The 27,617-nt window shown below is 33.5% G+C and overlaps 1 protein-coding gene across 1 annotated transcript; it reads left to right on the top strand.

The window, feature by feature from the left end:
• The first annotated feature begins 20,375 nt into the window (after positions 1-20,375).
• On the top strand, positions 20,376-21,515 carry LOC122279974 (transcription factor MYB27). Its single transcript, XM_043090899.1, has 4 exons — positions 20,376-20,606; positions 20,692-20,821; positions 20,906-21,009; positions 21,098-21,515. The coding sequence occupies exons 1-4, from the start codon at positions 20,459-20,461 to the stop codon at positions 21,448-21,450; spliced, it is 735 nt and encodes a 244-aa protein (XP_042946833.1). The 5' UTR covers positions 20,376-20,458; the 3' UTR covers positions 21,451-21,515.
• The last annotated feature ends 6,102 nt before the right edge of the window (positions 21,516-27,617 follow it).

Below are 27,617 nucleotides of genomic sequence, written 5' to 3'. Positions count from 1 at the left end.
TTCATCAAAGAGAATCTTGAAGCAAAAACAATTAGGTTTCCTTTTGGGAAATCTGAAGATCAGTTGGCAGATATCCTTACAAAAACTGTATCAAGCAAGGACCTCTACAACTCTCTTGACAAGTTGGGCATGCGAGACCTCTATGCATCAACTTGAGGGGGAGAGTTGGCATGAGCTGTTATTGTAAATAATTGATGATTTTTAGGCATTTGAAATTTGTAACATCCTATAAATAAGGAAGGTTAGCGTGAGTCTAGGAGACGGATTTGTATAGCAAAGATTTGTTTTTAGGTTTTATTCTTTGAGATGTATATGACCTACGGCTGAACATAAGACAAAATATGAAAAATAGAATTTTTGACAATGGTAGCCTTTACAACAAGGCTAAATGTTTCATAGAAGTCAATGCCGGATTGCTAGAGGAATCCTTTAGCCACTAATTGAGCCTTTCAACGCTTAATGGTCCCATCGGTGAGACGTTTGGTGCGGAAGACCCACTTGCAAGCCACGTTGTTGGATGCATGAGAAGCCAGAACTAAGGTCTAGGTGTTTTTAGCAAGTAAAGCATTAAACTCCTTAGACATGGCTTCACGCCATTTTGGATATTGTTGTGCAATGGCCAAACATGAAGGGGCTTCGGGTGTGTCTACTTGAGCACTAAGAAATGCTCGAGAAGGTGGCCAATGGATGGTCCCATCTGTGAATTGTCGAGGACGACTTGAAGCAGTCTGTGATCAAGTTTCCATTGAATGCACAGGCTATGAAGCAACTAGTGGAGAAGAGTTGTGCGTAAATGGTGATAAAACAAGAGAATTGGAAGGGGGAGGACCCAGGATTGAAGGTGTCGAAGGTAGTCATTTTGATTGAGTGATGACATTAAAATGGGGTAAGGCGACTTGTGTGAGTACTTGATAAGTGAGTTTGGGTGTTGAAATATTTGCAAAGGGGTAAGAAGTTTCATTAAAATGAACATTTTTGGATATATAGATGCAGGCTATTGGAATGTGATAGCAGACATAACTTTTATGAAGAGGACTGAGGCCCGAGAAGACAGTTGAAATGACATGGTAATCAAACTTGTTCTGATTGTAAGGAGTTGTTAATGGCCAACACTTAGAACCAAACGTGCGTAATGAGCTGCATGTAGTCGGGATGTTTGTTATTAAGAAGGAAGAAAGGTGATGAGTGATTGAGTGATAGTGTAGGTAACATGTTGATGAGGTAAACTACATGGGTGAATGTGTAAGACTAGAATTTTAAAGGGACCAATGCATGAGAGAGAAGTGCTAAGCCCGTATCAATGAGGTGTTGATGTTTCTTCTCAATTATACTATTTTGGGTGTGGGTATGAGGGCATGTTATACAATGGAGAATGTCATTAGTAGCTAGGTAATTTGTAAATGGACGAAACTCCCCCCCCCCCCCCCCCCAAAAAAAACAAAAAACAAAAATTAGATTGAAATTGCTTAAGAAATGTATCAAACGCTTGAGATTTGGATTTTAAAGGCAAAAGCCATGTAAATCAAGAAAAGTCAGGATTTTAAAGGCAAAAGCCATATAAATCAAGAAAAGTCATTGACAAAAGAAATGTAATATTGATAACCATCACTTGATACATGAGGGGATGGTCCCCAAAGATCAGAGAAAATTAAATCAAAAGGGGCAACAGATTTGTGAGGCATTTTGTGAGCTGGTTGCCTATGTGACTTAGCTTGGGTACATGCGTTGCAAAAAGTAGAAGGCTGAGAGGGATCATATGGCAAATTGTGTTGCTATAAAATGAAGCGAACTAGCTTGATGGATGGCTGATTGAGACGGGAATGCCATTGTGGAACTGAAGAAGTGGTGGTAGTCAGTGCAGTGGAAGGAACTGAAGATGGTGAGAAATGATAGAGACCATTACGCGTACTCCCGCAGAGTAGAAGCTTCCCCGAGATGTGGTCCTTAACACAAAAGCAATCAGAGTAAAAAAAAAAAAAAAAAAAAAAAAACCCAAGTGTTGTTATCAATACAAAACTTTTGAACTGATATGAGATTTTTTTGAAAAGAAGGAACACATAGAAATTGTCTTAGATGAAAAGTAGAAGGGGGTGAGAAGAAGGAGGCAGAACCAATATGTGAGATAGAGATGGAAGTTTCATCACCAACACGCAATTGCTCCTCGCCATGGTATTCAACAGCTTGTAAATTCAAGTTGGCAAGATCATTGTTAATATGATGAGTAGCAGCTGTGTACATATACCAATTTGAAGCCAAAGAATAGCTGGACAAATTCACAATCACATGTGGGGCTGTAGTGTAAGCTTGATTGAAGCGATACACACAGGTAAAGGTTGAGTGACCACAGTAATTACAGACCTAACAAATTAGTGGAGGATCAGCTTGAGAGGCAAAATTGGTTTCATGGTTACTTGAGAAACCCCCACGACCACGATGAGAATTGAAGTGGCCTCCACTGCTTCAACCATAAGAGGAATTGCGACCACAAGAAGGGCCACGACCACGCTGAGGAGCGTTGGATTTAGCTGTAAAATTAGCTGAGACATCTTAGAAGAAAAGATTAGTCTCAGTATGATGTAGCATTCTGGCTTCATGAGAGACTAAGTGGCCAAGGAGTTCCTTGGGAGAAATAGGGTCAAGCCAAGTTGCAATAGAGGTAACAAGGCCATCATAGTCAAGCCCTAGGCCAGCAAGCAAGTATAGAACGAATTGAGTTAGAGGAATGGGTTGCCCAGCAACAGCCATGATGTCAACTAACAATTTTGCATGCCGATAATAAACCAAGACCAAGTCAACTCCCTTCTTCATTGATGCAAGTTAGATTTGAGTCTGTATTAAACAAGCTTAGGGAACATAGGCAGAGGAGGATTCTAAAGAGGTCCGGAGTGCACGAGCAAAGACGTAACCAACGACTTGGGTAATTAAAGGTTTTGAAAGAGAAGAAATAATGGCAGACATAACAAGTTGGTCTTGTTGAAGCCAGAGGTCATATTCGGGGCTGGGAGAGTTGTCATCAAGTAAAGGTTTGGGAGAGCTGAACAGAAGCCATCTACAAATTGTAGAGGCGTTGGCCACGAAGATAGGGAACAGGCTGGACCTTCCAAAGAGGGTAGTTCTCAAGGGTAAGTTTAACGGAGATGGTATGAGATGGATTGGGAATGGATTGGGTGGGAGAGGAAGAAGATGCCATGGACGTTGGTCCTAAAGTAGCTCTGATACCATGTTAAAGGAAGTGTTTGTGAAAAGTTTTCTTCTCATTTATCTTTTAAAAAGAATTTACAAAGGCAAAGGCCTTTATATAGTAGTTTGCTGAGAATAAATTCTACAAAGAATATTCTAATTGACTAATGGTTTCTAGTTTGTTACAATTTGTAGGGTACAGTGCAGAGGTGTAGCTCATGCATGTAGTAGTCCGCAGCAGGGGTAGCTGGCTGGCAGCTCCTGAAAGAATATTTGTTATAAGGCCTTGCTTGCTTCACTCCCCTATGATGTCTGTGATGGTGCATGTGCTATAGACGTGGGATTTTCCTTAACACATGCATGATATATCATATATACTAGAGTTGTGCTTGGATGCCACCCAGCAATGACTGTTGGGCATGCTGTCTAGAACAAATGTGCTTTTTTATTTATTTTTATTTTTTTCTTTTCATATGTTTTAAATATATTTAAAAAATAAAAAAATACATCAATATATTAAAAATCTTTTTTTTTTCTAAGCAAGCGAGTAGACTTCATTAAAAAGTAGAAAAGATGATAAATGAGGAGGGGGTGGGATTCCCCAACAAACGCCCCAGAACAATAACAACAATGCAAAGGGGTGGATAAAAAAATAAAGAAAACGGATTTTAGCGACCAATTTCTTGGTTTTCACCCATGTCCTACCAAGAGGACACTACCTTAAAAGACGGTAACAATTCGTTCGCAAACAAATGTGAATAGCTCCGCTAGAAGCGGCAAGGGGGGCGGGTGCACTGTTGTTTGTTGTCTTAAGATGATTTTTGGAGAGATCTGCAATCCTTTCTTCAAGATCACCGATTAAGAAAAGCGAAAACATAGTAGAAAATATGGCATCGGGTGGACTGATCTCGACGAGAGGAAGCGTCTGGAACGACCCATTTAGCCGTCGGAGGCATCTGAGTGCAGCGGAGCGTGACGACCATGCTCAAAAACAAGCCGCGCATGAGGACAACGCGCCGAGACTTTTAGCGCGGCTCCACATCTTTCCAGTAGATCGGCGGCTATAGAAAGCGGTGGTATGGCACGTGTAGGCTGAAGAAGGCCGGAGAGAAGTAGATCTAACCAAAACCGAACCATAGAAGAGAGGAGGAAAAAAACACTACTTTGAAAGTTTATTCACAGTAGAATTTTCTAGAGAGAAGGTGGACTGTCTCTCCGACAAAGACTATCATGAAAATAGAATTTTCTAGAGAGAAGATGGACTGTCTCTCTCTAAAAGATCACTCAAATTCAGTTTCTAAAACAATTTATTTGCACACTCAGGCGATGGTAAACTACCATAAGGATATATGTAATGGTCAAAGTAAAGACAATAATTTGACTAGTAGTCAAATGAAGTGGTACACTTGGGGCGGCATAGTAGATTTATCCTATATACCAATATACCATTAATGAAAGTAGAAGGACTCATTCATCTTTCTCGGGCATTCAAAGTTCAAACCATAACCATCTGAGAAGCTTATAGCCAGTCCGATGCCAGCTTAGAGCCATTGTGCAACAAGACTCTTGGATTTGTTCACTTCTGACCCTTTTTTGGTTTTGACAATACATTCATATATAATAACTTTAGTCAAGAAAATATCCTTTCAGCCACTATAATGGGCTTATATTAATACATGCAAGGTTGAACATTTCAAATGTCTACTTAATCAGATTGGCATTTTAATGGCTCTTTTATAAATCAATGTGATGTCCCATTGGCCTTTATTTTGACATATATCATGTTGTACCTCCCACACCTTAGAGCTAATTATGTCTTCTTCAGTAGCCCAAATCCACACAAATTGGGCCCAATCCGTTTCAATGTATAAACTACTTGCTAGACCAACATCTCTTTCCAAAATCACATTTTGTAACCCAAGATCACGACAGAAGACAGAAGTTGATAAAAACCCCCCCTCGCTTCCGTTGTAGTTGGGTCTACTATTGCGATCCCTCAGTGTCGCTTTCGCTTGCACCTCTCCCTCATGGTCATAAACGAGCCGTCCAACCCCAATTCTTCTATTTTCCTTACCAACAGCCACATCCGAATAACCCTTTTTCATTCCACTTTGAGGCGCTTTCCACTTTAATAGGCAACCCATTCGCTTTTAATGAGTCTTTTATATTTGACACCAACGTCTGGTTTGGATGAAGAAAACGCCTCCATACATTAGTTTGCTTATTCTATGCCACCAGAATATCCTAGCTATTGCCGCTAATAGCTCAAGGCCCTACTGGTCTAGTTTATCTTAAATAACCCCAACAATGCCTCCAAAGCCATCAGTCTGGTGTATATCTTTTGTTTTTGTTTTTTTTCCACGCAACAACCAATTAAGCATGTTCCATGCATTCCTTGTCTAGCTAGAAGTGCAGGGTTGAAAATCCCATTAAAAGTTCGGGTACATGGCCAAATTTCTCTGTTTTCGTGTCTGGAGAATTTCAATTTGGAAACATGATCATCATCTTCACTTTCCATCTCAAAGGTTAACCCTTTCTCTGTCTCTCAAACTCTAATTCCAAATTTTTTTTTTTTTTTATATCGAATGCCATCTATTTGTGAAATGGCCTTGGGTGAGAGACGGTTCATGTAAGCTAAGCTCATATAGGTTTAACAGAGAAGCCGAATTTTGTCTCTATTTTTGTCTATAGTTGAGCTCAGCAAGACCAAGGACGATGGCATAGTGCAGGCAATGGTGCGGAAACTCTTTGCTAGTTAGACCATGGGCTATTCCACCACCATTTGCATTGTCAAAAGTCGAAACAGGTACTCTCACTTTGGAGACTGAACCAAATGAACGAGACAAAGTTTGGCTTGCATGCATGGGGAAGAATCTTTTGCAACAGATACTTAACCATCATCAATTGCTCCGGAGCTAGCTATATATGTGCTCTATCTAAACACAACTGGTTGTGTAGTTTTGACTTGGCCCACGTATTCTTGACTTGTATATTAATTTTGCAGTGCTTTGTTACTTTTGTTGTGACTCAAGTATGACTATAGTTTTCTTGCCATATAATGTAGTAGCAACATATATTAATCCAGAAATTCAAACTTAGTAGGTAGAACAATATCAATGAAAGAATCCAAAAGCAATTTAACAAATTTTATGTATTATTTTATTTCCATGCATATGCGGGGGTCTATGACTAGTATAAATAAAGAGAAAATACATAAATATATGTGATTATGGCATTAAAGTTATATCTACAAGTTTTGCAGAATTAAAACTCGTTATATACATACATACATACATACATACATATATAGTATGAAGATTTACAAATTCTCATCCTCTCTCAAGCTCTCTGTTAAGTGGTTATTGAGGAAATTAAAGGAAGAGGGCAAGAGAGAAAGAAGGCTCCTCATGCATAAAAGTGAAGGAAAATGATAGTATGACTCCTAAATGTGTTTATCAAATGTATTCACTTATATATTTTAATTTTTTTAATGGTTAGAAAAGTAATTATTAAAGATTTTTATTTTTTATTATATTTTTTAATAGTTAAAAATGTTTTAAAAAATATTTAAAAGAAAAAATAGTAATAAGAAAAAAAAAATCTATTTGCACTGGTGTGCATATTTGAGATGTACATTTGACATGCACCCTAAAATTTTCCTCTAGTTTTCTTTCTATGCAGGCTGAACGATGTGATTATTATTAGAAGATATTATATTTCATGATTATTATTTTTCATCTACCATATACAACATATACTATATGCAATATTATTTTCTCTCTATAGTTAAAATGCTAAATCAATTTTAATAATCATGTTTTGTTGTTGACTATAGTTTTATTTTAATTTACAGTTTGTTGTAATTTTAATGTATTTTAAAAATATAGATCTTGATGTTGTATTTCGCGGCCTGGACAGTTCCACGACAGCCCAACTCGATTGACCTACAAAGAAGGAGAGTGGGCTCTGATATAGTCTGGGGATCAACCCTCTGATGCCAAAGTTAGTAGAGAATATGTGGTAATGGAGAAAGCTAAGAGAGTAAAGAGAAAGAAGAGTTCAAAGAGTTTCCCCTGGGTGGGATTAGGGTATTTATACCTGACTTAGGCTTGTGCAAAATACCCGCTAGGCCACACTACCCGCACAAACCAATTGGATCGAACCCACTAACATCAGGTTGAGTACATGTCGGTTTTGACAACCACTTAATCCGACCAATTTTGGACGACACCCGACTCAAAACCATTACAATGAAACATGATTATACACTCTCATTCCTTTTTCTTTGAGTCGAATCAGATCGTATTAAGGTATGAATTCTGAAAATGTATGCAAAACTGGTTACAGAGGTATAACTTCTACATTTCAACAAAATTCACGAATGGAAAAGTTTGGGGGCAATGGCAGAAGCTTACCCAAGGCAGTAGAGGTCATTGTGGGGAAGACGAGGCATGCGACTATCATTCCAAGCAGTCAAACCAAGGTTGGCAACGGCGACAAAAATTCTAGAGGAAAGATAGTGTTATGCCAAGAGGGGAACAAGCCGGTGGTTGGCCGACATGGAGGAGGCATGAATGACCTGGGTGGTGTGGGGAAATTGCCGTTGATCTGCATGGCCAAGTAACATAGACATAGAGAGAGGTCAACGACGGCAACAAAAATTCTAGAGGAAAGACGGTGTAATGTCAAGAGGGGAACCAGCCGGTGGTTGGCCAACATAGAAGAGGCACGGCTAACATGGTTGGTGCGGCGAAACTGCCGTTGATCTACATGGCCAAGTAACAAAGACACTGAGAGAGAGAGAGAGAGAGAGAGAGAGAGAGAGAGAGAGAGAGAGAGAGAGAGAGTAATGAGAGAGAGAACAGAGAAAGAGATTTTCGGGTCGAATCGGACCCAAACCCGGTTTGGTCTGGTTAGGTTGCAGGCTTGGGACTCCTAACTCGGACTCGGTTGTTGAGGAAGATCTTGAGGTGTCAGGTCGTGGTCGGGTTAGACCTGCCACCAGCCTCCTACCATGGCAGTGTGTCAGGCTTAGGTCATGCCATCCTTTGGCACCTTAGGCAGCACGCCTTAGCGCACACAGACTCACTGACATGCATTAAATGTGGCATGGTCCTTAGCGGTGGCATTCCCTCCTTCATATTCCATTTAATGTGGTGTGACTCTGACCAAGTGCACCCATTAATGGACATGCCCAGTTGCCTGGGCTCTAGGGCAGGTGTCTATCCTTTACTTTCTCGTAGGACTCAGTCGGCCACTAAGGTCCCAAGTGATCCCTGCTTGTGGTGGGCTTTTCTGCTGGGTCGGACTTAGTGCTTGAGTCTCTCCAGATGGGTAGGTGCATCGTGGGCGCAGCACTCGAGCTTGCTAGATCGAGCCCGTAGTGCGATTTAGTTCCTGCCTAATGGGCCTAAGGCCTTCTCATGTCTTGCGGCCCGATCTTGTCGGGCCTAGGCTCTTTCCTAGGAGGGCTCCCCTCACAGTACCCCATGAATTCTTACCATAAAAATGTCGTGGGAATTCAATGTAGTTTGACCTATCTCCTTTGAACACGTATCCAGCGGCCAATTAACATTTCAGGGAGAGGCCTTTGGGCTTTCGAAGCCATTTCAACTCCCAACGGTTGGGGTCGACTTGTCGCCATCCTTTGTTCCCTACTACAGGTTGGCCAGCCCTCCACACGCTCTTTATTGCTTCCCCTCCCACGTTACGCCGATACTTGTCGATTGGGTTCCCCAAGCCCACCTATCTTCTCCATAAGTTTGCACCTCCTTGAATCCTGCGACCCTTTCAACTTCCCGGTGGTTGATGGGACTAGTGGGGTGGGCCTCCCAAGTCTTGGGGTGGGCATTTTCCCGTGTCTCCCAAGCGTCTGACACAGTGTCTTCTACTGGGGTCGAATGACGTTAGTTGGGATGCACAAACCATCTACTGGTGCTACTCAGTGTCAGGCTTTGCTTCGTTTCCCATGCACTTCTCAGCCTTCCTTGACTATATAAGTCCTCCCCCTTCTTCATTTTCCTCTGTTTCCGCACATTTCTCTCTGCACCTCCTCCTTCGAGTCTATGCCTTGTTGGTGTTTCCTCCCCAAGCTTTGTCCCGCCATCGTGCCTCCTCTCCCTTCCCAAGCTTCTTTTTACCTTCACTCCTCCCTCTGCTTCCCAAGCACTTCCCGTCATTGTCTTTCTCTCTACCTCCCTAACTATTCCCACTATTCATTTCTAGGTACTTAGTCGATTCCATAGCCCCAAAAGCTTCCTCTAAAACCAAGCCCCTCTTTTCTGAAAGGAAGAACTGAGAGTTGACAGTCACACTCACTAGCCTCCAGGTGGTTTGCTTAAGGTACAGTTTTAAAAAGGTACAAGTGGTTTACTTTGACGGTTGTCAAAGTTCCCAAGGTGGGGGTAGCATGCCATGGACCCCGATGGGATGGCATCTTGCCTGGCGCTGTACCCCCTAATGTTCACAAATGGCTTGTGCCTCCCATTTTGCCGCCCAATCCGCGAAGTTCTCAACGGGATATAAAAATACACTATATTAGATTAGACAAATCCATATAACAGTAATTTTGAACTAGAGTAAATCCAAACTTTCAATCATATTTGAATGTACACTTTAGCTCGATCAAATCAATTTTTTTTATTATTTTCTCATCCAAAAACAATCTCTCTTCCCTCTCAATTTTTCCTATTTTACCAATAGCAGTTGCCTTTTCCCTCAAGTTTTTTATTTTCTCTTCATTTATGCTTCTTTGCTCTGCCCTCGTGAAATTGACTGGTCCGATTGAACATCACCATTGCACCAACGGTAACGGTTTCGTCTGGTCTTCATAAAGCCACTGCACCACTATGTCCTCTCCTTCTCTGATCTCACATGGTCTCTTCCTCTGCCACGAATTCTCTCAAAATCAAACATAAATTTTTGTATAAACTCTAGGAGAAGTCTTTCCTATTTATATCTTTCATGGGCTGGCTTTGGAAACCACAGAAAGGTATGAATAAGTTGAAGAATTTTCTTTAGCATCTCATAAAGCCCTTCAAATTTAGTCCAAGCAAAGGTAACAAGCAAAACCCAGTTCCTGTTTTTCACACATGTTGTAATGGAAAATGATTTAATGATGTGCTTGTTTTCTCAATTTTCTGGTATTGTCTCAATTTTTTTAATTTTATTTGCTTGTTGGTAACTGTTTGGTACTCCTACTCCTTTGTTAGGTAGCCACTAAAACCAGAAACTATCCACACCTTTTGGAGAAGTAACCATTTGGTACTCCTTTGGTTGTTGTAAATGCACGTTAATGTAGTTAGATGGTATTGATAGTTTCAGATGTTAGTGGATGTTTCTGTGGATGTTTTTTTTATTTTTGTCGGAAACAACATTTTTTCAAGAAATGATGTTTATGTGAATGTGGGCTGCCATAGTTTAGTATGTTGCCGTAATGGGACAGTCATTCGCATTGGGCTGTATCTTGACGCTAAACATTAGTATGTGGCTTTTGTAACTACATTAATGTTATAATGGTACACTTCTTTGGGTTGCTTGTTGTAAATGCACGTTGATTTGGGCAGTTTTTATTGTCTTCTTTTTTGTATTATTGTTTTATATAAGATATACTTGATTTGGGAAGGTTTTTTGGTAGAAGATATGCTGAATAATGTTTCATACCTTTTTTGGGAAGATGTAGTGAATATGATCGTTGGATAGAAGAAAGTTTAGAAAAAAATTATAGTTAGATGGAAAATGTAGAAAAAGTTCAAAAACTCTAAATACAGTCACTTTTGATTTGTAATTAAAACATTTATATAGAATTTAAGATGAGTTTAATTAGACGTTTGTGGTTATTAGCATTAAATGATTATTGAATAACTAATAATTTAATTAGAATATGATTACTAATTCATATATAATCAGTAGAATATTAAAATATGATAAAAATTAATAAATTAAAAATTAAAAGATATATTAAATTAATATTATTTTATTTTCTTATAAAAATAAATAAATAATCTAACATGGAGATTGCGTGTGAATGGAATATTTAAAGGCAAATTCAAATTATATTTACTAAAATTTGGATTTAGTTTTGACTATTCTAATAAGAGTGCTCGTATTCGTTCTGTGCTTGCTTGTAACAAAATTCCCACAAGAGAAAGGAAAAGTAAAGGAAGATGAAAGGGCCGGGGTTCTCGAGACTTTTTTTTTTTTTTTTTCTTAGTGATTAAAAAAGCATTTTTAAATAATATTATGAATTAAAAAATTATTTAAGGGTATATATGTGTATATATATATATTAAAAAACAAAAACAAAAGAAAAACAAAAACAAAAACCAATGGCCTCTGAGATACTGTCTCGGGTAGCTGGGCGTTGCAGCACTCAAAAGTCAAAAAGAAAATAACCACCCTAAACACAAGTTACAACGTATAGGAACGGGATCAAATGCACAGCTTCATGCATCTTCAAATAACTGAAACGTACAGCTTCAAGCTTTCAGAATTCTGCACCAAATAGGATTGATAGTGGATTATGGATACGTAGATGACACTTTTAATAAATATAAAATAAATTTAAATTTTAACTATTCTATTTATATTAGTCATTACATTAGAATAATTATTTTTTTATTATATAATAATAAAATAATATAAGATAAATTTGATTTTGATTACTGACATCAAATTTTTATATTGAATTATTTATTTATTTATTATATAATAATTAATAATTAATAATTTAAAAAATATTTAATTTTTTAATTATTAATTTATATTTTTAGAGATGTAATATAATTATATTGAGGATCCGGTCACGCCGACGCCACTCCTCCCAATCCAAGACCTCTATCAACATCTTTATCGCCATCATCGGCGTAGTCATGGTCGGCCTTCCCTACACCTTCGAGAGGACCGGCTGGCTTTTTGGCTTCCTCATGCTCCTCTCTACGGTCCTCTCATTCTCACTGATGTGGTTGATTTGGGAGCTATTGGCGTGGTGATGGTGGAGGGCGTGATGATTTTTCTTTAGCAAAGATTTGCTTTGCAAGCTTTTGGGGGCCTTTCCGTTTTCTTTTATGGTATGGGTGTGATTGTATACACGTATGAAGGGATTGGAATGATTTTGCTGTTGGAGTCGGAGTCCAAAGAAAATGAGAAGTTTGGGAAGGTCTTGGGATTATGTATGGCTTTCATTTCTCTATTGTATGGATCATTTGGAGCTCTAGGTTACTTTGCTTTCAGTGAAGGGATCAAGCTTATTCAAGAATGACAAAAGGAAGAAGAGAAGTGAAAACGAGAAAAAAATTTTGAGAGAAATAAAACTGATCTACAGTTGCGCCAGAAGAAAGAGGAAGAGTTACATAAAACAATAAAATAAAAGTTTGGTTATTGTACCGTAACAATCAAATTTGGTTTTATCTATAGTTTTGGATATAGATAATCCTGTAAGAGTGCTATTAGAGTATTCTCACCAGGTTATGCATTTTCAAAATATATTGTACTTTTTGACTATTAGATATAAGACACTTGCAATGGATTATCTATTAACAAAATTTGTAGCTTTTAGCTATATTATCGGTAAAGAAAAGATCAAATTTAGTCTATACTGTACAAGGAGAAAATCTTATTTTATTATTTTTTTATAACACACTCTCTCTTCGCTTTATCTACATTTACAAACTTTCATAAATTTCTTTAAATTAAATAACAAAATGTGATAAAATAAAATAAATTAATAATTAAATAATTTTTAAATTATTAATTACTCATTACTATATAATAAATAAATTTAGTCTACACTGTACAAGGAGAAAATCTTATTTTATTATTTTTTTATAACACACTCTCTCTTCGCTCTATTTACATCCACAAACTTTCATAAGTTTCTTTAAATTAAATGACAAAATGTGATAAAATAAAATAAACTAATAATTAATAATTAAAATATGATAAAATAAAATAAATTAATAATTAAAAAATAAATAATTTTTAAATTATTAATTACTTATTACTATATAATAAATAAATGGATATCCAATGTGAAGATTTGATGTGAATGGTTAAAGTTAAATTTATTTTATAGTATTTTATTGTTATATAATAAAAAAATAACTATTCCAATGTGAAAACTTATATAAATAGAATAGTTGAAATCTAAATTCATCTTATATTCATCAAAATTGTCATTTACATATACATAATCTATTAATAATACTCTTAACTCCTTCAATGCAGCGTTACGTCATTCCCGCAACGACAACTTTTCGAGTTTATTATTCTTAAACTGAAAGCAGGGGTGGGAAATTGTGTTTTTATATCGTGTTCATGTCGTATCAAGTTATCAACATTTGATTATATAGGTCAAGTTAAATCTAATCCATTAAACTAAACGTGTCAAACTTCTAAATTCTAATCAAACTCATTTAGATAACGGATTGTATCATGTCACCTGTTTTGACTCGTTTAATAATTAATTAGAAATATGTTAACATGACATAACTTATTTAAATCCATTTATTTCATATAAATTGATTGAACTAAAATGCATAACTCATTTAACCTAATTAATATAATTTTAAATAAAAGTTAAAATCTATATTTATTAATAATTACAATATCTTAATATATATATATATGTAAATCAATATTTTTCAGATTTTGACATATAATAAAATCAATATTACATATTATATAATAAAAGATATGAATATAAGTCTAAAATTATAATTTCAATAATAAAAATATAAATATATTGAAGAATATTAATATTTCAAATCAACAATAATAAAATTTTAATTTTAAAATAAACCAATCAAAACGAATTGATTTTGTAATAAGTAGATTGATCGGTTTTTTTTTATCTTTTATAAATCATGTCTTTTAAGGGTTCAACCCAACTCAAATATGTTAACATGAAACCCAAATCTTTTCATTTCGTGTCGTATTGGCTTTGATTTCACGGATGGTATCCACTATCCACGTAGTGCTACCACTAACTGAAAGTCACTTGTCTATTCTCAGTTCCTTCTCCAGCACGAAGCTCATCTCTGGGTTCCGGTAACACCCTTCAATCCCACTCTTACCATAACAATAAGATTCGCCTAACAAATATTAGTATATCCAGAAAGATATCTAGTATATCCAGAAAGAGAGGAAGGACAGCTTCTCTTCAAAAAGACTCCCATGGTGGCCGAGTGTCTCGGTCTTGAATGTGTTTCTAAGTGTAGAAGTATCAAGTTGTATCAAGGATAAGTTTAGGATCATATTCCACAAGGATAAAGGGTTATCAAAGCGTTTGTGAGATTTTTGTGTAACAAATATATTGACTACAAGAGATAAAAATAAATAAAAATAAAATGTGATGTGAAAAATATTGAAGATAAGGTAAAAAAATATGAATTCAATTCCCGCAAAAATTTAATCAAAGTTGAAATTAGAGTTTCTAATCAAAAAGGCAAATTAACAAATACTTGGGTTGGGTATGAGACTCTTTTTTATTCGGTTTCTAGATAGTTTTCTCGATTAACAATCCAATCAAGGCATTGATAAACGGAAGATAAAAAGTTATGTTTAAGTTCTACAATATTTCCCTAAGGGATTCTCTATTTTACTAGCCAAACACACATTAACAATCAATTGAGAGAGGCCTTGATAATTTTAAGTTTTTGTTGTGCCTTACGTTAACAACAAATTAAGAATAAGAACCGTAATCTATTTTTAATTTAAATCCGACTACTAACATAGTAAAATCAACACTTTTCAACAAAATATTACATTGAACTAGGATTTAAAATAAATCAAGTCTCATTCAACAATTTAAATTTCAGAAATTAGCTACATATGATATTTTTAACAATAAAAATAAATCTAAGTTGAATCACAATAAAATTTAAGAAAATATTCAAAATATCCAAAATAAAAATGAGAGAGAGCCACCGTCTACTAACGTAGAGTAAGACTAAACACAGAAAAATAAAATATGTCCAACCGAACTTAAAACTGGAAAGAAAGAAAATAACTGTGCGCCGAATAGCTCTTGGTCTGCAAAACGGAAACGTAAAAGCAAAATAAACATAAACCAGCTGAAAATCCCAAAATCTGGAGAAATCCAGCCAACGCCGAGAGAAAAGAACCCACGCCGTCTGAACCAAACCAAGAACCAAGATACTCAAAACGTAAAAACAACAGCAAAAGGAAAAAAAGTAAAAACAGCCGCCTCCGTAAGGTCTGGAACCTCCAAAAATGTAAAACACAAGACTAGAAATAAAACTAATAACAAACCCAGAAAGAGTGCTTCCGCCCACTCTAAACTAAAAACCAAAAGAAACTAAAAAGCAACGAAAACCGACCCCTTCCAAGACTAAAAACAAGGGAAAAATTAATCCAGTCTCCCCGTCTTTTCCACTCGTCTGCTCCCAATAATTCCCAGTGAAAAAATAAGTCTATGGAAATTCCGAAATGTGCCTGCTTTGTGCGTGATCTGCTGTGGTCCCAAAAGCTCTCTGTCCCGGCAATTGCTGGTTTTTGGTTCCAGCGGTCTCCCCAGCTTCGTCATTTCGGCCCATAGCTCCTACACCTTTGTCCAACTCTAGCTCCATGCCCCTACAGTCCTCATTTCTCTCACCTGGACCACCCGGCCGCGTTTGGATATCAAGATTAATTCAACTCTTCTCAACCCTTCTTATTACTATTTATTATTTTATTATTACTTTTCACCTACTTTTTATTATTATTTACAACTCTCTTCAACACTTCTCAACATCCAAATCCACCCAAATCCACTTATTTGTGGTAATTTTTCAAGAAAGCCCCTTTGTTATAATGTTTCTTTATTCTTAAAAGGATGTCACTAACTCAAGTATTTTTTTTTTTTTTAAATAACTGCCCTGCAGCGTATAAGCATGACATAGAGGAGTAAAATTGAATTTTTTTTTCATATAAAATAATTACATTATAAATTTCTTTTAAACACAAAAATATCAGAATTTATCAATTAATTCAAGTATCATAACTTACTATAAAATTAAGAATTAAATTATTTTTAATTAAACAATTTATTTACTTAAATAACTTAATCACGTAGTTCTAACACTTCATCAACGGCCGGCACCGTCTCTTCACAAATACACACCCACGCACGGATGTTTTCCTTTACAGAGTTTGTTTGTGTACGTGTACGGTTTAGCTCCATAATGGGTTATATTGATTTCCAGGTTTCTTGACTTTGTTTGCAGCATCTGAATCCGATAGGAAGTGGGTTGGTAATGAAAGCCATGGTAGAAGCAGCAGGACCAGAGTTGCATTGTCCCCTGACAAGTAACACCCATCAAATTGCTCGGTGTCAAGTTTATTTTTTTCCACCTTCATTGTCATCAAAATGAGAGAGTCTTAGAAATTTAGTTTATTTTCTAATATTTAACTTCGCAAATTTGACGAAATATTAACTGATTTTCATTTGATTTCTTTATTTTTTACATGACTGATTTTCTTTGGCTGATTGATCTTTAGAGATTTCTGTGGGCACCTATGAGTGGAAATGCTAGATGCTAAATGCAGCTCTTCAATGTTTGCAGTAGGACTTCAGGGCTAAAAATAAGTGGGAAATTCAGTTTTTCTTTTTTTTTTTAATTTTTTTTAAAATTTTTATTTATTTATTTATTTTTTATTCTGTTTATAATTCATTGTGTATTTTGTCCTATAATCTTTCCTTGTTGTGGCAGCTTAATCTTGTTAAGGCCCTGGGTTGTGGTTGAATTCAAGGAAGTAATATCTTACTACAGCCTCAAGGATCGTAGTTGTTGTGAGGTATTGGTGAGCTTATGAATACAATTACTTCCTTTTTAAGGGCATCATTCTTGAACGCTAATACAATTTCTATGTTTCAACGCATACATGGGTTGTTGGCAAATCCAATTTAAATACATATGTACAGAAAATTGTCATAAATCTGAACTGACTTATTTATATAGGTTTGATCTTTATTAGTAGTCTTTTAGTTAGAATTGGCTGGATGAACATTTATAACGTGTCTAGGCGTTTGACATGCCAAGTATAAAACAGGAAAATTTCTCTGGAGATCTTAGTTACTGGATACGAACCCAACTTTGTTTTAAGGTGAAATTATGAGTTTAAACTGTGTGGAATGAGTCTTAACAGCATTCCCGTTTACTCTCATTTTTTTTTTTTCAATAAAACTGTTAATGTGATTAGCTACATATGCTGCCAACACAAGGCGCACCATTGTAGATGTATTTAATGTCCTTTCGCAGAGGATGAATTCCGCATATTGGTTAATTGTTTTTGCAGAGGAATCCATTGTGGCATCAATTCCTTTTCCTAGGTGTTTACATTCCCTGGTAAAGGTCATTTTTTTCTGTTAAACACTTTCAAATGAGCGCATACTACAATAAACAGTGCCATCCATAGTGTGTCTAATAACGAATAGGCAATTTTCATCCAAGTTGTGTATGCCATGCCAACCTGCCTCTCTTCAGTTTGTAAAACTTTTGGTCTCAGTAGCTCTCTCACTCTCTCTCAAAGTGATTTATTTAATAAGAATTTAGCTACTTACAAGCTGGTGTGTATTCTGTGAACACACTGCTTACTGTGAAACTTATAAAAGGCATAAATTTTTTTAAAACAACACTATTTTATGCTAATTGATGTGCTAGGCTTCTACATCAGTGATTCATTTGGTGTCAATAAGTCGGCTTGCAATAATGGTATCACAATATTGATTAGTTTTCTTGATTTTGTTTTTAATGCTAACATAATTTTCTGTTCTTTTTCTAGTTTTTTTAATTGGTCAGTTTTAATTTCTAATATTGTACTATATGAAATTGCATGATGTTTGAGATACTTTTATCTCTGTTTTTTCTTTCCGCTCGGGTGTGGGGAAGTGCTGTTTTCTATATCTTGTGTTGTGTTTGAAACATGGCAAGATATTACTGTTCACTCGCTTTTTATTTCAAATTGTGTTTAGGTAAGTAGGTAACTAGTTTTCCTTCACATGTACATTCTTCTATTATTTTTCTTATTTCTAATTTTTTTCGTTTTTTTTTTGGGCATATGGACAGGTATGGCCTATAGATGTTAATCTAAAATTTGTTGTAAACAGTTGTACGAGAACTCGTCACTTAGGAAGGTAAATCGTAAACCTCCATGTTTCAAGGGGCAGTTAATATTCTCCAACTTTGCTTTGTCTGTATTGGGAACTGAATTCAACATGCACATGTTGAAAAACCATGCGTATTTGTTGGTGACTGGTCTTTCAGGTCATCTTGATAGCTAAAAAAAAAAAAAAAAAATTATATTTATAGTTGTGGTTATGCAAGCGGCGTGCAGTCGTTTTGAAAAAAATGAATTAATATGAGATCTACATGAAAAAAAAAAAACTAACTTTTTAATTGTGAATCTCACTCTTTTTCAAAGCGATTGTACGGCGTTTACAATTTTACGACTGTATGTAACATTGCTTAAAAATAAGAAACTGATTGCATTTCTAGTATGGGTATAGATAAGTGTGATAGATACTCTGATATCATACTTTGTTTTTCGCCCTGGAGTTATGCAGTTATACCGTGCCCTTTCTTCTTTATTAGTTTATGTTTTATCTTTGTTTGAATTAGTTATCTGTCAAAAGGAAAAAGATTTTTAGATTTCACACATCAAATATGAAATTATATCTTTCTGTCAGTGTGCCATGATTGATGTGGTTTTACTGGTTTCTTTAATGCAGCTCATGGATGATGCTGTCAACCTCGTGAACAGATCATTTATTGATCGCTTGTAGCAATTGCTTTAAGAGGGCATGGTTTTGTACAATTTGTTGCAATGAGCAGAGAGGGCTTGCCAAACAATGTAAAATAAGACCTCAAATCAGTTGCGGCCAAGGAGCAGGAGGATTTATATTGGATGGAAATATTAAAATTCAAAAGACATACCAATTCTCCTGTTCTCTTAGCTATATTACTCGCAGGATTGTTTCCGCAGTTAGATATTTTTAAGGATATTCACTTTTCTTATTTTTCAACAACTGTAAATGTTATTTATGAACAGTAGTGGGTTGAGTTAGTAGAGTAAATTTTGTAGAGCACATTTAAGATAAGTTTAACGTTTGGATATTAAAATGAGTGTAGATGTATTTATTAAAAATTGAAAAAAGTTGTGGGTCCTGTGTGTAAAGAGGTGTTAAGTTGAAAAAGATTATAGATCTCACGTGTAAATAGATTTTGAGTTAATATGAGTTTAATGCTTTAAGAATTAAGTGTTTAAACGTTAGATTTAATTTAAAATTAGACTGAATTGAAATCAGATCAATTCAGTCCAAGTTCTAAACGGTGCTTTAAAAAAGTATTTTGATCAGTTTTTTTAGGATTATCCTCGGCTTTCCATTTTAATTTCTGGATAAGAAAGAGCCTTTATGCTATGCATTTGGTAAAGATGTACAATTATAGTTATTACAGAGCATTGAATCTCATAGTCCCCAATTTCATTTTCTTTATTATCCAAGGTGACGTATTTCTACCTTGATTTTAAAAAGAATCATTTTTCAGTTCATGACTCAACATTTTTTGTTCGAAAAATAGAGAAAAGGCCGCGTGTCCGAGTGGCCCTCTCCCAATTTTATTAAAGTTCAGGATTCTAATATGTTCAGCAAAGTGGTACATCAGGTGACAGTTGTTGCAGCAATAGTAGGGATAGCACTGAGAGTTCCTAAACTATGTTTCATGGCCCAAGGCTCAGCATATGAGTGGGCGGACAGAGCCAGGCACACCTCTTGTCAAAGAGCATGTCTTGCTGCTGACTGTTCGAGTCCGTATCATTTCCACCCAAATGAAATCTCCAGAGAAGATCTGGATGATATACACTATCCTTATCCTGTCGATTTCTTCTTTATTTAATGTTCGAGGGATTTTGTACTCCTGGAATTTAACAATTTGCAGTGGAAAAACCTATGTATTGAGTTCCAATAATAGTAGTTTCTGTAGTAGAAGTGATGGACAACCTTTGCACATAAAGTAATAGAGCCCAAAAAAGGTGATACAGAAAGGGAGATAGAAGTAGAACTACATGGATCCTAAGGCAATGAAATCGTGTCAAAATTCATCCACGGCCTAATTAAGAAGTTAAGGACTATGAATATTCAAGCCAATGGTGGAGTTGCCACAAACTAGTGTTGTCCACCAATATTGCCATGTAAGGTTTTCTGGTCACATTCTCTTTTCTTCTTTTCCTATACTGTTGCCATCCTGTTCTTCATATAAAAAGACCCCAAACTTCTCTTTGTATGTTGCAAACGACAATGACTTATCAAGTAGCCATGCAAGGAGGGAGATTGCGCAAAGGGCCTTGGGTTGAAGAAGAAGATAAGCGGCTCACGACCTTTGTCACCCTTATGGGAGAACGTAGGTGGGATTCCATTGCCAGAGTATCAGGTATGATCCATATGAGTAAACACAAACATATCATTCATTATTCGTTTTATGACAAAATATAGGGAAGTTGTTTATATGCATGTAGGTCTGCAAAGGAGTGGTAAAAGCTGCAGGTTGCGGTGGATGAACTATCTCCATCCTGATCTTAAGCGTGGTCAACTAAGCATTGAAGAAGAGCGGATCATTCTTCAACTTCATGAGCTATGGGGTAACAAGTTAGGTTCTTTCCTGTTCATTGGTTAATTGAAAGTTAGAACCAAGTTCGAAAAGGATTGCTCTAACTATGTTCACCCTTTTAGGTGGTCGAAGATTGCCAGAAGGTTGCCGGGAAGAACTGACAATGAGATCAAGAATTACTGGAGGACACATTTAAGGAAGAGAACACAATTGGCTCAAGAAGAAAGTGAGACACAGTTTGTTCAACTTCCTGATATTTTGTAGTCAACGGTGTTATTTTCTTTCTGCACTAATAATGCTCGTGTTCTCCACAGGGAACTATCATTGTAAAACAAACAATGCTGAACAAGATTTCTTCTTTAATGAACAAGGTGGCATGTCTACCGTAAAATATCAGTGTGGAAACAAGGGCTCTGTTGATAAGGACTCTTGGGGTACCATGAACGAGATCTCCTCCGATGCACCCGGGTTCTCGGACCTTCCATTTACTTGTTCTCCATATGAAACCCGTTTTTCAGATTGGATCTCAGGACTTTCAGATGATCAAAGCGAAATAAAGCATCAAGAAGACTGTAATACTATAGAATCATGTTGCTGTTATCTTGCTTGGATTCCAGACGATTCAAATACATGGGACTATTCAGGTTCCCTGTGGGACATGGATTAAGCTGACAGTTAATGTAAATACCAAGAACCTTCAAAACTGTAAAACCTTGTGTGGTTCATCCTGCATTGTCCATTTTTATATATACCTGTACTTGTTTCGAATTGTCTGCTATATTTCCTGTCTGCCTTTATGTCCTTTCAGTAGGGGAGCAAGCCAGTTTTAAGGAATTATAAATAAACAAAATTAATATAAATATAAATATATATAGAAAAACCAAAACCTTTTTCAAACTGCTTTTGGAGTAATTATTATTGTCATAGCATTACGGTAATGGGTATTGATATTTATTGAAAAAAGTCTAGTTATAAACACATTTTTATATTAATATGTGTATTAATTTATTGTGATTAGTCAAAAATTAAATTTTATTAAACATAGTACTAATTTAAATTTTAAGTATGAAAGAATCAGATTGATACGCAGATTAGTATGCGACTTTGCTTGTATATAGTAAAATTCTATTAGTTGAGGAAGGGTTGTACGTCCACTTTCAAGTTTTAGAGTAACTGGTGGTGGAATAAAAAGTTAAAAGATATTGACAGTCTCCTTCTCTCTAATTTAAACACTTTATTTATCTAAACTTAAACTATCTCATCTTATGATCTCATCTCATTTTATTATTATAATTTTTTAAAATTTACATACAAAATATAATAAATAATTTAATTTTTTTAAATCTAAAAAAAATTAATATTAAAAAATTATATTATAACAATATTTTATTCAACTTTCAACAAAATATCTCATTTAACCAAACTAAGAGCTCTCATCTTTCTTTCAAAAAATTATAATACCTGGACTTCAAACAAATCAAGTCAAGCCAACAATTTAAATAAGGGTACTCAAATTCGATTAGCATGTTTACTTATTGGAGATAGATGAGAGCTCGAAGTCGAATAAAATTTTTATATCATTATTTAAATTTGGTTCATTAACGATTAATGCTTGTCAAATTCAACTTGAACTTGACTAAACATAAAATGAGTCGAGTTTGAGTAGATCGAACTCGAACTAGTTTCTGTTTTTTTCTTTTCTTTTCTTTTTAATTTCAATTCTTATCTTTTGTAAAAAAATTTAAATTTTACTAATTCTAGTCATTTAACTATTCAACCAAACAGTTTTAATTATAGCATTTTATGATATAACTTTTTATAAAATAAATTAACTTATAGTTATAAATTAAAAACATAATACATAAGATAAATTTAATAAGCTAAACCATTTAATATATATCTATATGGAGAGAGAGAGAGAGAGAGAGAGAGAGAGAGAGATAACATTATAAATCAAAAGTTACAGGAGTATAATATATTATTAATTAATATAAGTTATGAATATATTATAGCATGCATTACTAAATATTATATTTATTAGTGTATTATAAGCATATTATATAAGTATATAGTTATTGTACATATATTACACTATAAAAGACTAAAAGTATAATAAAATGCAATAATAAGTAATAGTTATAACTTACAATATGTGTATCATTTATCTAGTATAATTGTGCATAAGCTTAATCATATGATTCCTCAATTAATTAAAAGTAAATACCATCAACTTATGTTATGATTAATTATTTACATGAATTATAATTAATTTGGTAATTGTTTCAAATAAATATTATTCACTCATTCATTTATTGCCATATCAATCTGCTATAATCTATTTAACAATTAGAAAATTAAAATATAACATTAATGTTATATTACAAATACATAATTAACTAAATTTATAAAATAAATTGTTTTACAAACTTGATATATTGTATAACTTGTAATAAAACACACAACTAAATATTCATAACTAATTACATAAAATATCTTCTATAAAATAATTTTACAAAGTATTCTATACACATTTTGGGAATATAATACATATATTAAATAAGGTAGATCATAAGTAAAATATATAATTAAGTATATTGTAAGATACAACTAACGTATAATAAATATATAACACATATAAATAACATATATTATGAGCTTCAAAACAAGCTCAAAGGGATCAAGTTAAGGATGTCGAGTTTATACAAGTTCTGTTCAAGGGTTTAAATTGATTCGAGTCAAGTTTATATGAGTTTTGCTCTTTTAATATTTGAATCAATATTAGTATTTACGAATATATCATTTATTAAATAAACTGATATTGAGTCGAGTATAAACAAGCTGAGCTAGAATTGTTCACAAGCTTAAACTAAGTCGAGTTTATATGAGTTTAACTCGTTTAATATTTGAACCAATATTAGTATTTACAAATATCTCATTTATTAAATAAATTGATTTCAAATCGAGTATATACAAGTCAAACTCGAACAGTTCACGAGCCTAAATCGAGTTAAGTATATGAATTTTGTTCGTTTAATATTTGAACAAATATTAATATTTATGAACATCTCATTTATTAAATAAATCAATTTCAAACAGAGTATACATAAGCTAATTAAGGTCAAGTTGTTCACAAACTGCTATGTTCATCTGCAACCCTACCCACGCACCTCCAACTTTTCTTAGAGAATTAGCTCTATTAACAACTTTTTGCAAGCAAGCAATTAAGCACCCACCTCCCCCTCTCCCCCTTCTCCAAATTAAGGGTTAATTAAAAGAGATTATTTTTCTTTCTATTTTTCTTTCATTTTCACCATGGTACCGTTTTCATAACCCTCTCAATATTCTTACCTACTCCACCAGTACTTTCCTACTATACCTTACCTACCATCTTCGTCGTCTTTTACTACCACCATTGCCACTAGCTACCACTATCAATATCTAGATATTTTACTTCTGACTTATTGGTGGATTAATCCCTTCGATTTCATCATTTCTACATTTGATAGAATATATAACTGAGACCGACTCCCTCAATATTGATTATTAACTGAAACATTTAGTAGGCTAGATCCCAAACACACTGCCACCTAGGTGTTTAACAAAACAAAGCAAAATAATTTATCATTTTAAAAATTCAACAATTCAATTAATAATTATAAGTAACCTAAAATCAACAAAATGATAGCCACAAAAGAATTTAAATACCATCACTAGGTTTTGTTGACAGATAAAAAAAAAAAATTGGAGAAATTACTCAAACGAATAAGTACTTTTCTTGGTGCTTAGCCACTACTGCCTATAAATCCAGGACTGTAGAAGAAAGAAATTACAATGGTTTTAGGCTGCACTTAGATGTGAGCTGAATTAAGTTGAGTTGAATTCTTTATGAATAGTAATAAGTTGAGTATGTAGAGTGAGTTATGTAAAATCCATCTAAAATGATTTTAAATATATTTTAATATTAATATGAGTTTAGTAGTACTATTTATAGAAAAGGAAATACTCTAACCACAAATAGATTACATAAAAATAATCTCACAAAGTTATATGACTTGACGTGGTTCATTAGATTAAAAAGTTACTTTTACTATAAAGTAGAATTAACAGATCAGATAAACTATATCAGTCTGTAGGATTACTTTTCCGTAATTTTTTTGTAGATGTAGTAGTACTCTTATTGAAAATTTAAAAAAGTTGTGGGTTTTATGTATAAAAATGTGTTGAGTTAAAAAAAATTATGAGTTTTATCTGTAATGAGATTTTAAGTTGAAATGAGTTTAGTAATTTGAGAATTAAATATTTAGATATTAAATTTAGTTTAAAATTAGACCTCAATGCTGAATCTTGCAACCAAACGGACCGACTATCACAAAACACATCAGATTGTAATCTTTGTGACTGATCCATTTGATTTTTGCCTGCGACAATTTCAGACTCTGGAATTATTTTATATATAGATCACCTTACGAACGAACGATCATTTACGTGTACCAAGATAATTAATTGTCAATGACCGTGTTTCATTAGTGGAGTCTAGTGAAATCTCTTCTTCTTCAATTCTTTTATTTCAATTTTGTACTAAAATGTGTCGATATCTTATTTTACACTAAAATAATAAATAAAGAGTTTTGTTATGTATAAATGAATTCACGTACCGATCTGTATATTAATAATGTTGTCTTTATATTTAAAATTTAAATTAATATCATTTTTATTAAAATATGACTTTTTGACTTATCACGTTAAATACGTACGTGTATTGGTGTGTAGAATCGCTTAAAATTAGATTTTTAGATAAATAAATAGTTTTATCTAAAAATTTAGTTGTGAGATGAGATGAGATGAAATGAGATGATTTTAGATAAAAGATAAAAGTTAAATAAAATATTATTAAAATATTATTTTTTAATATTATTATTATTTTAAAATTTGAAAATGTTGAATTGATATTTAAAAACTTTGAATTGTAATTTAAAAATATTATAATGATAAAATAAGATGAGATAATATGAAACTTTCTAAATCTAAACATCACCTTAGCAGTCAAAGTCAACATTGTTTTAGTAGAAAATTACGGTTTCATTACCAAACATACAATATTTACAATGTTAATATAAGTCTGCTCAAAATTTTTCAAACAGGACCCAAAACTCAAAAAACTACTTCAAGATAAATTAATAAAAAATTAAAAATTAAAAAACATAAAATAAAAGGCAGCCATCTCTTGGTGGTAGGGCTGAGCAGAAATCTGCAAATCTGACTCTGACCTCGACTCCACTCCGACTCCGCTCTAGCTCCGATCGGAGTAAGAGTTTTTTTCCCGAGAAAAGTCGGAGTCGGAGTCCAATCGGATCCGACTCCGACTCCGCTCCGATTCGACTCCGATCCTCCGCCTCCAACTCCGACTCTCTGTTCCGACTCCGACTCAGCTCCGCTAGTGTACATATTTTGTAAAAAATATGTGTTTTTCTATATAGTAATCATATAAATATAAATATAGTAACATCATTAGTTAAATCCAATAATATACTAGCAATTAGCACTAGTTATTAGTTATAAACTTATAGTAAATAAGTTGATAAATATTATTAATTTACTATATACTAATAGACTAATAGTATTAGACTATTAGTATATAGTAAATTACTAATATATATAATAGTATACTATTAGTTGTATATATTAAATTAATATCTTTAAGTTATTATCTATTAGTAATTTAGTCCTAGTGTAGTGTTGTCACATATTATTAGTTACTAGTTATTACATCTAGATTATTCTGTTATAAGTTATTAGACTATAGTAAATAAGTTAATAAATATTACTATATATTAATAGACTAATAGTATTAGTATTAGTGTATTACTAATATATAATATAATATATATATATATATATAATAGTATACTATTAGTTAATATATATTAAATTAATATCTTCTAAGTTATTATCAATTAGTACTAGTATAACTAGTGTTATTACATATAATTAGTTACTAGTTATTACATCTAGTTATTACATATTTGTTATAGACTATTCACTATAGTAAATAAGTTAATAAATATTACTAATTTACTATTATACTATATACTAACTTACTAATAGACTAATAGTATTAGACTATTAGTATATAGTAAATTACTAATATAATTCAATAGTATACTATTGAGTTACATATATATTAAATATATATCTTTAAGTTATTATCTATTAGTACTAGTGTAACTAGTGTTATGGACATATTATTAGTTACTAGTTAGTAGTTATTACATCTAAACTATCTAGTTATTAGTCTATAGTAAATAAGTTAATAAATATTACTAATTTACTATATATTAATAGACCAATAGTATTAGTATTAGTGTATAACTAATATATAATATATTTAATAGTATACTATTAGTTACATATATATTAAATATATATCTTTAAATTATTATCTATTAGTACTAGTGTAACTAGTGTTATAGACATATTATTAGTTATTAGTTATTACATCTAGACTATCTAGTTATTAGACTATAGTAAATAAGTTAATAAATATTACTAATTTACTATATATTAATAGACCAATAGTATTAGTATTAGTGTATTACTAATATATAATATATTTAGTAGTATACTATTAGTTATATGTATATTAAATTAGTATCTTTAAGTTATTATCTATTAGTGCTAGTGTAACTAGTGTTATTAGATATTATTAGTTACTAGTTATTACATCTAGACTATTTAGTTATTAGACTATAGTAAATAAGTTAATAAATATTATTAATTTACTATATATTAATAGACTAATAGTATTAGTATTAGTGTATTACTAATATATAATAT

Source organism: Carya illinoinensis, chromosome 10 (genome assembly GCF_018687715.1).
Source record: "Carya illinoinensis cultivar Pawnee chromosome 10, C.illinoinensisPawnee_v1, whole genome shotgun sequence".
NCBI lineage: Eukaryota > Viridiplantae > Streptophyta > Magnoliopsida > Fagales > Juglandaceae > Carya > Carya illinoinensis.
The sequence above is the reverse complement of the archived record's forward strand: the minus strand, read 5'-3'. Positions and strand labels throughout refer to the sequence as shown.

What these genes read in the sequence shown, in the direction of transcription:
- LOC122279974 (XM_043090899.1), top strand. Translation starts at nt 20,459, where the DNA reads ATGTTGCAAACGACAATGACTTATCAAGTAGCCATGCAAGGAGGGAGA. An exon ending in CATGAGCTATGGGGTAACAA is followed by an intron (nt 20,822 to 20,905) that starts GTTAGGTTCTTT and finishes TCACCCTTTTAG; the next exon opens with GTGGTCGAAGATTGCCAGAA. An exon ending in ACAATTGGCTCAAGAAGAAA is followed by an intron (nt 21,010 to 21,097) that starts GTGAGACACAGT and finishes TGTTCTCCACAG; the next exon opens with GGAACTATCATTGTAAAACA.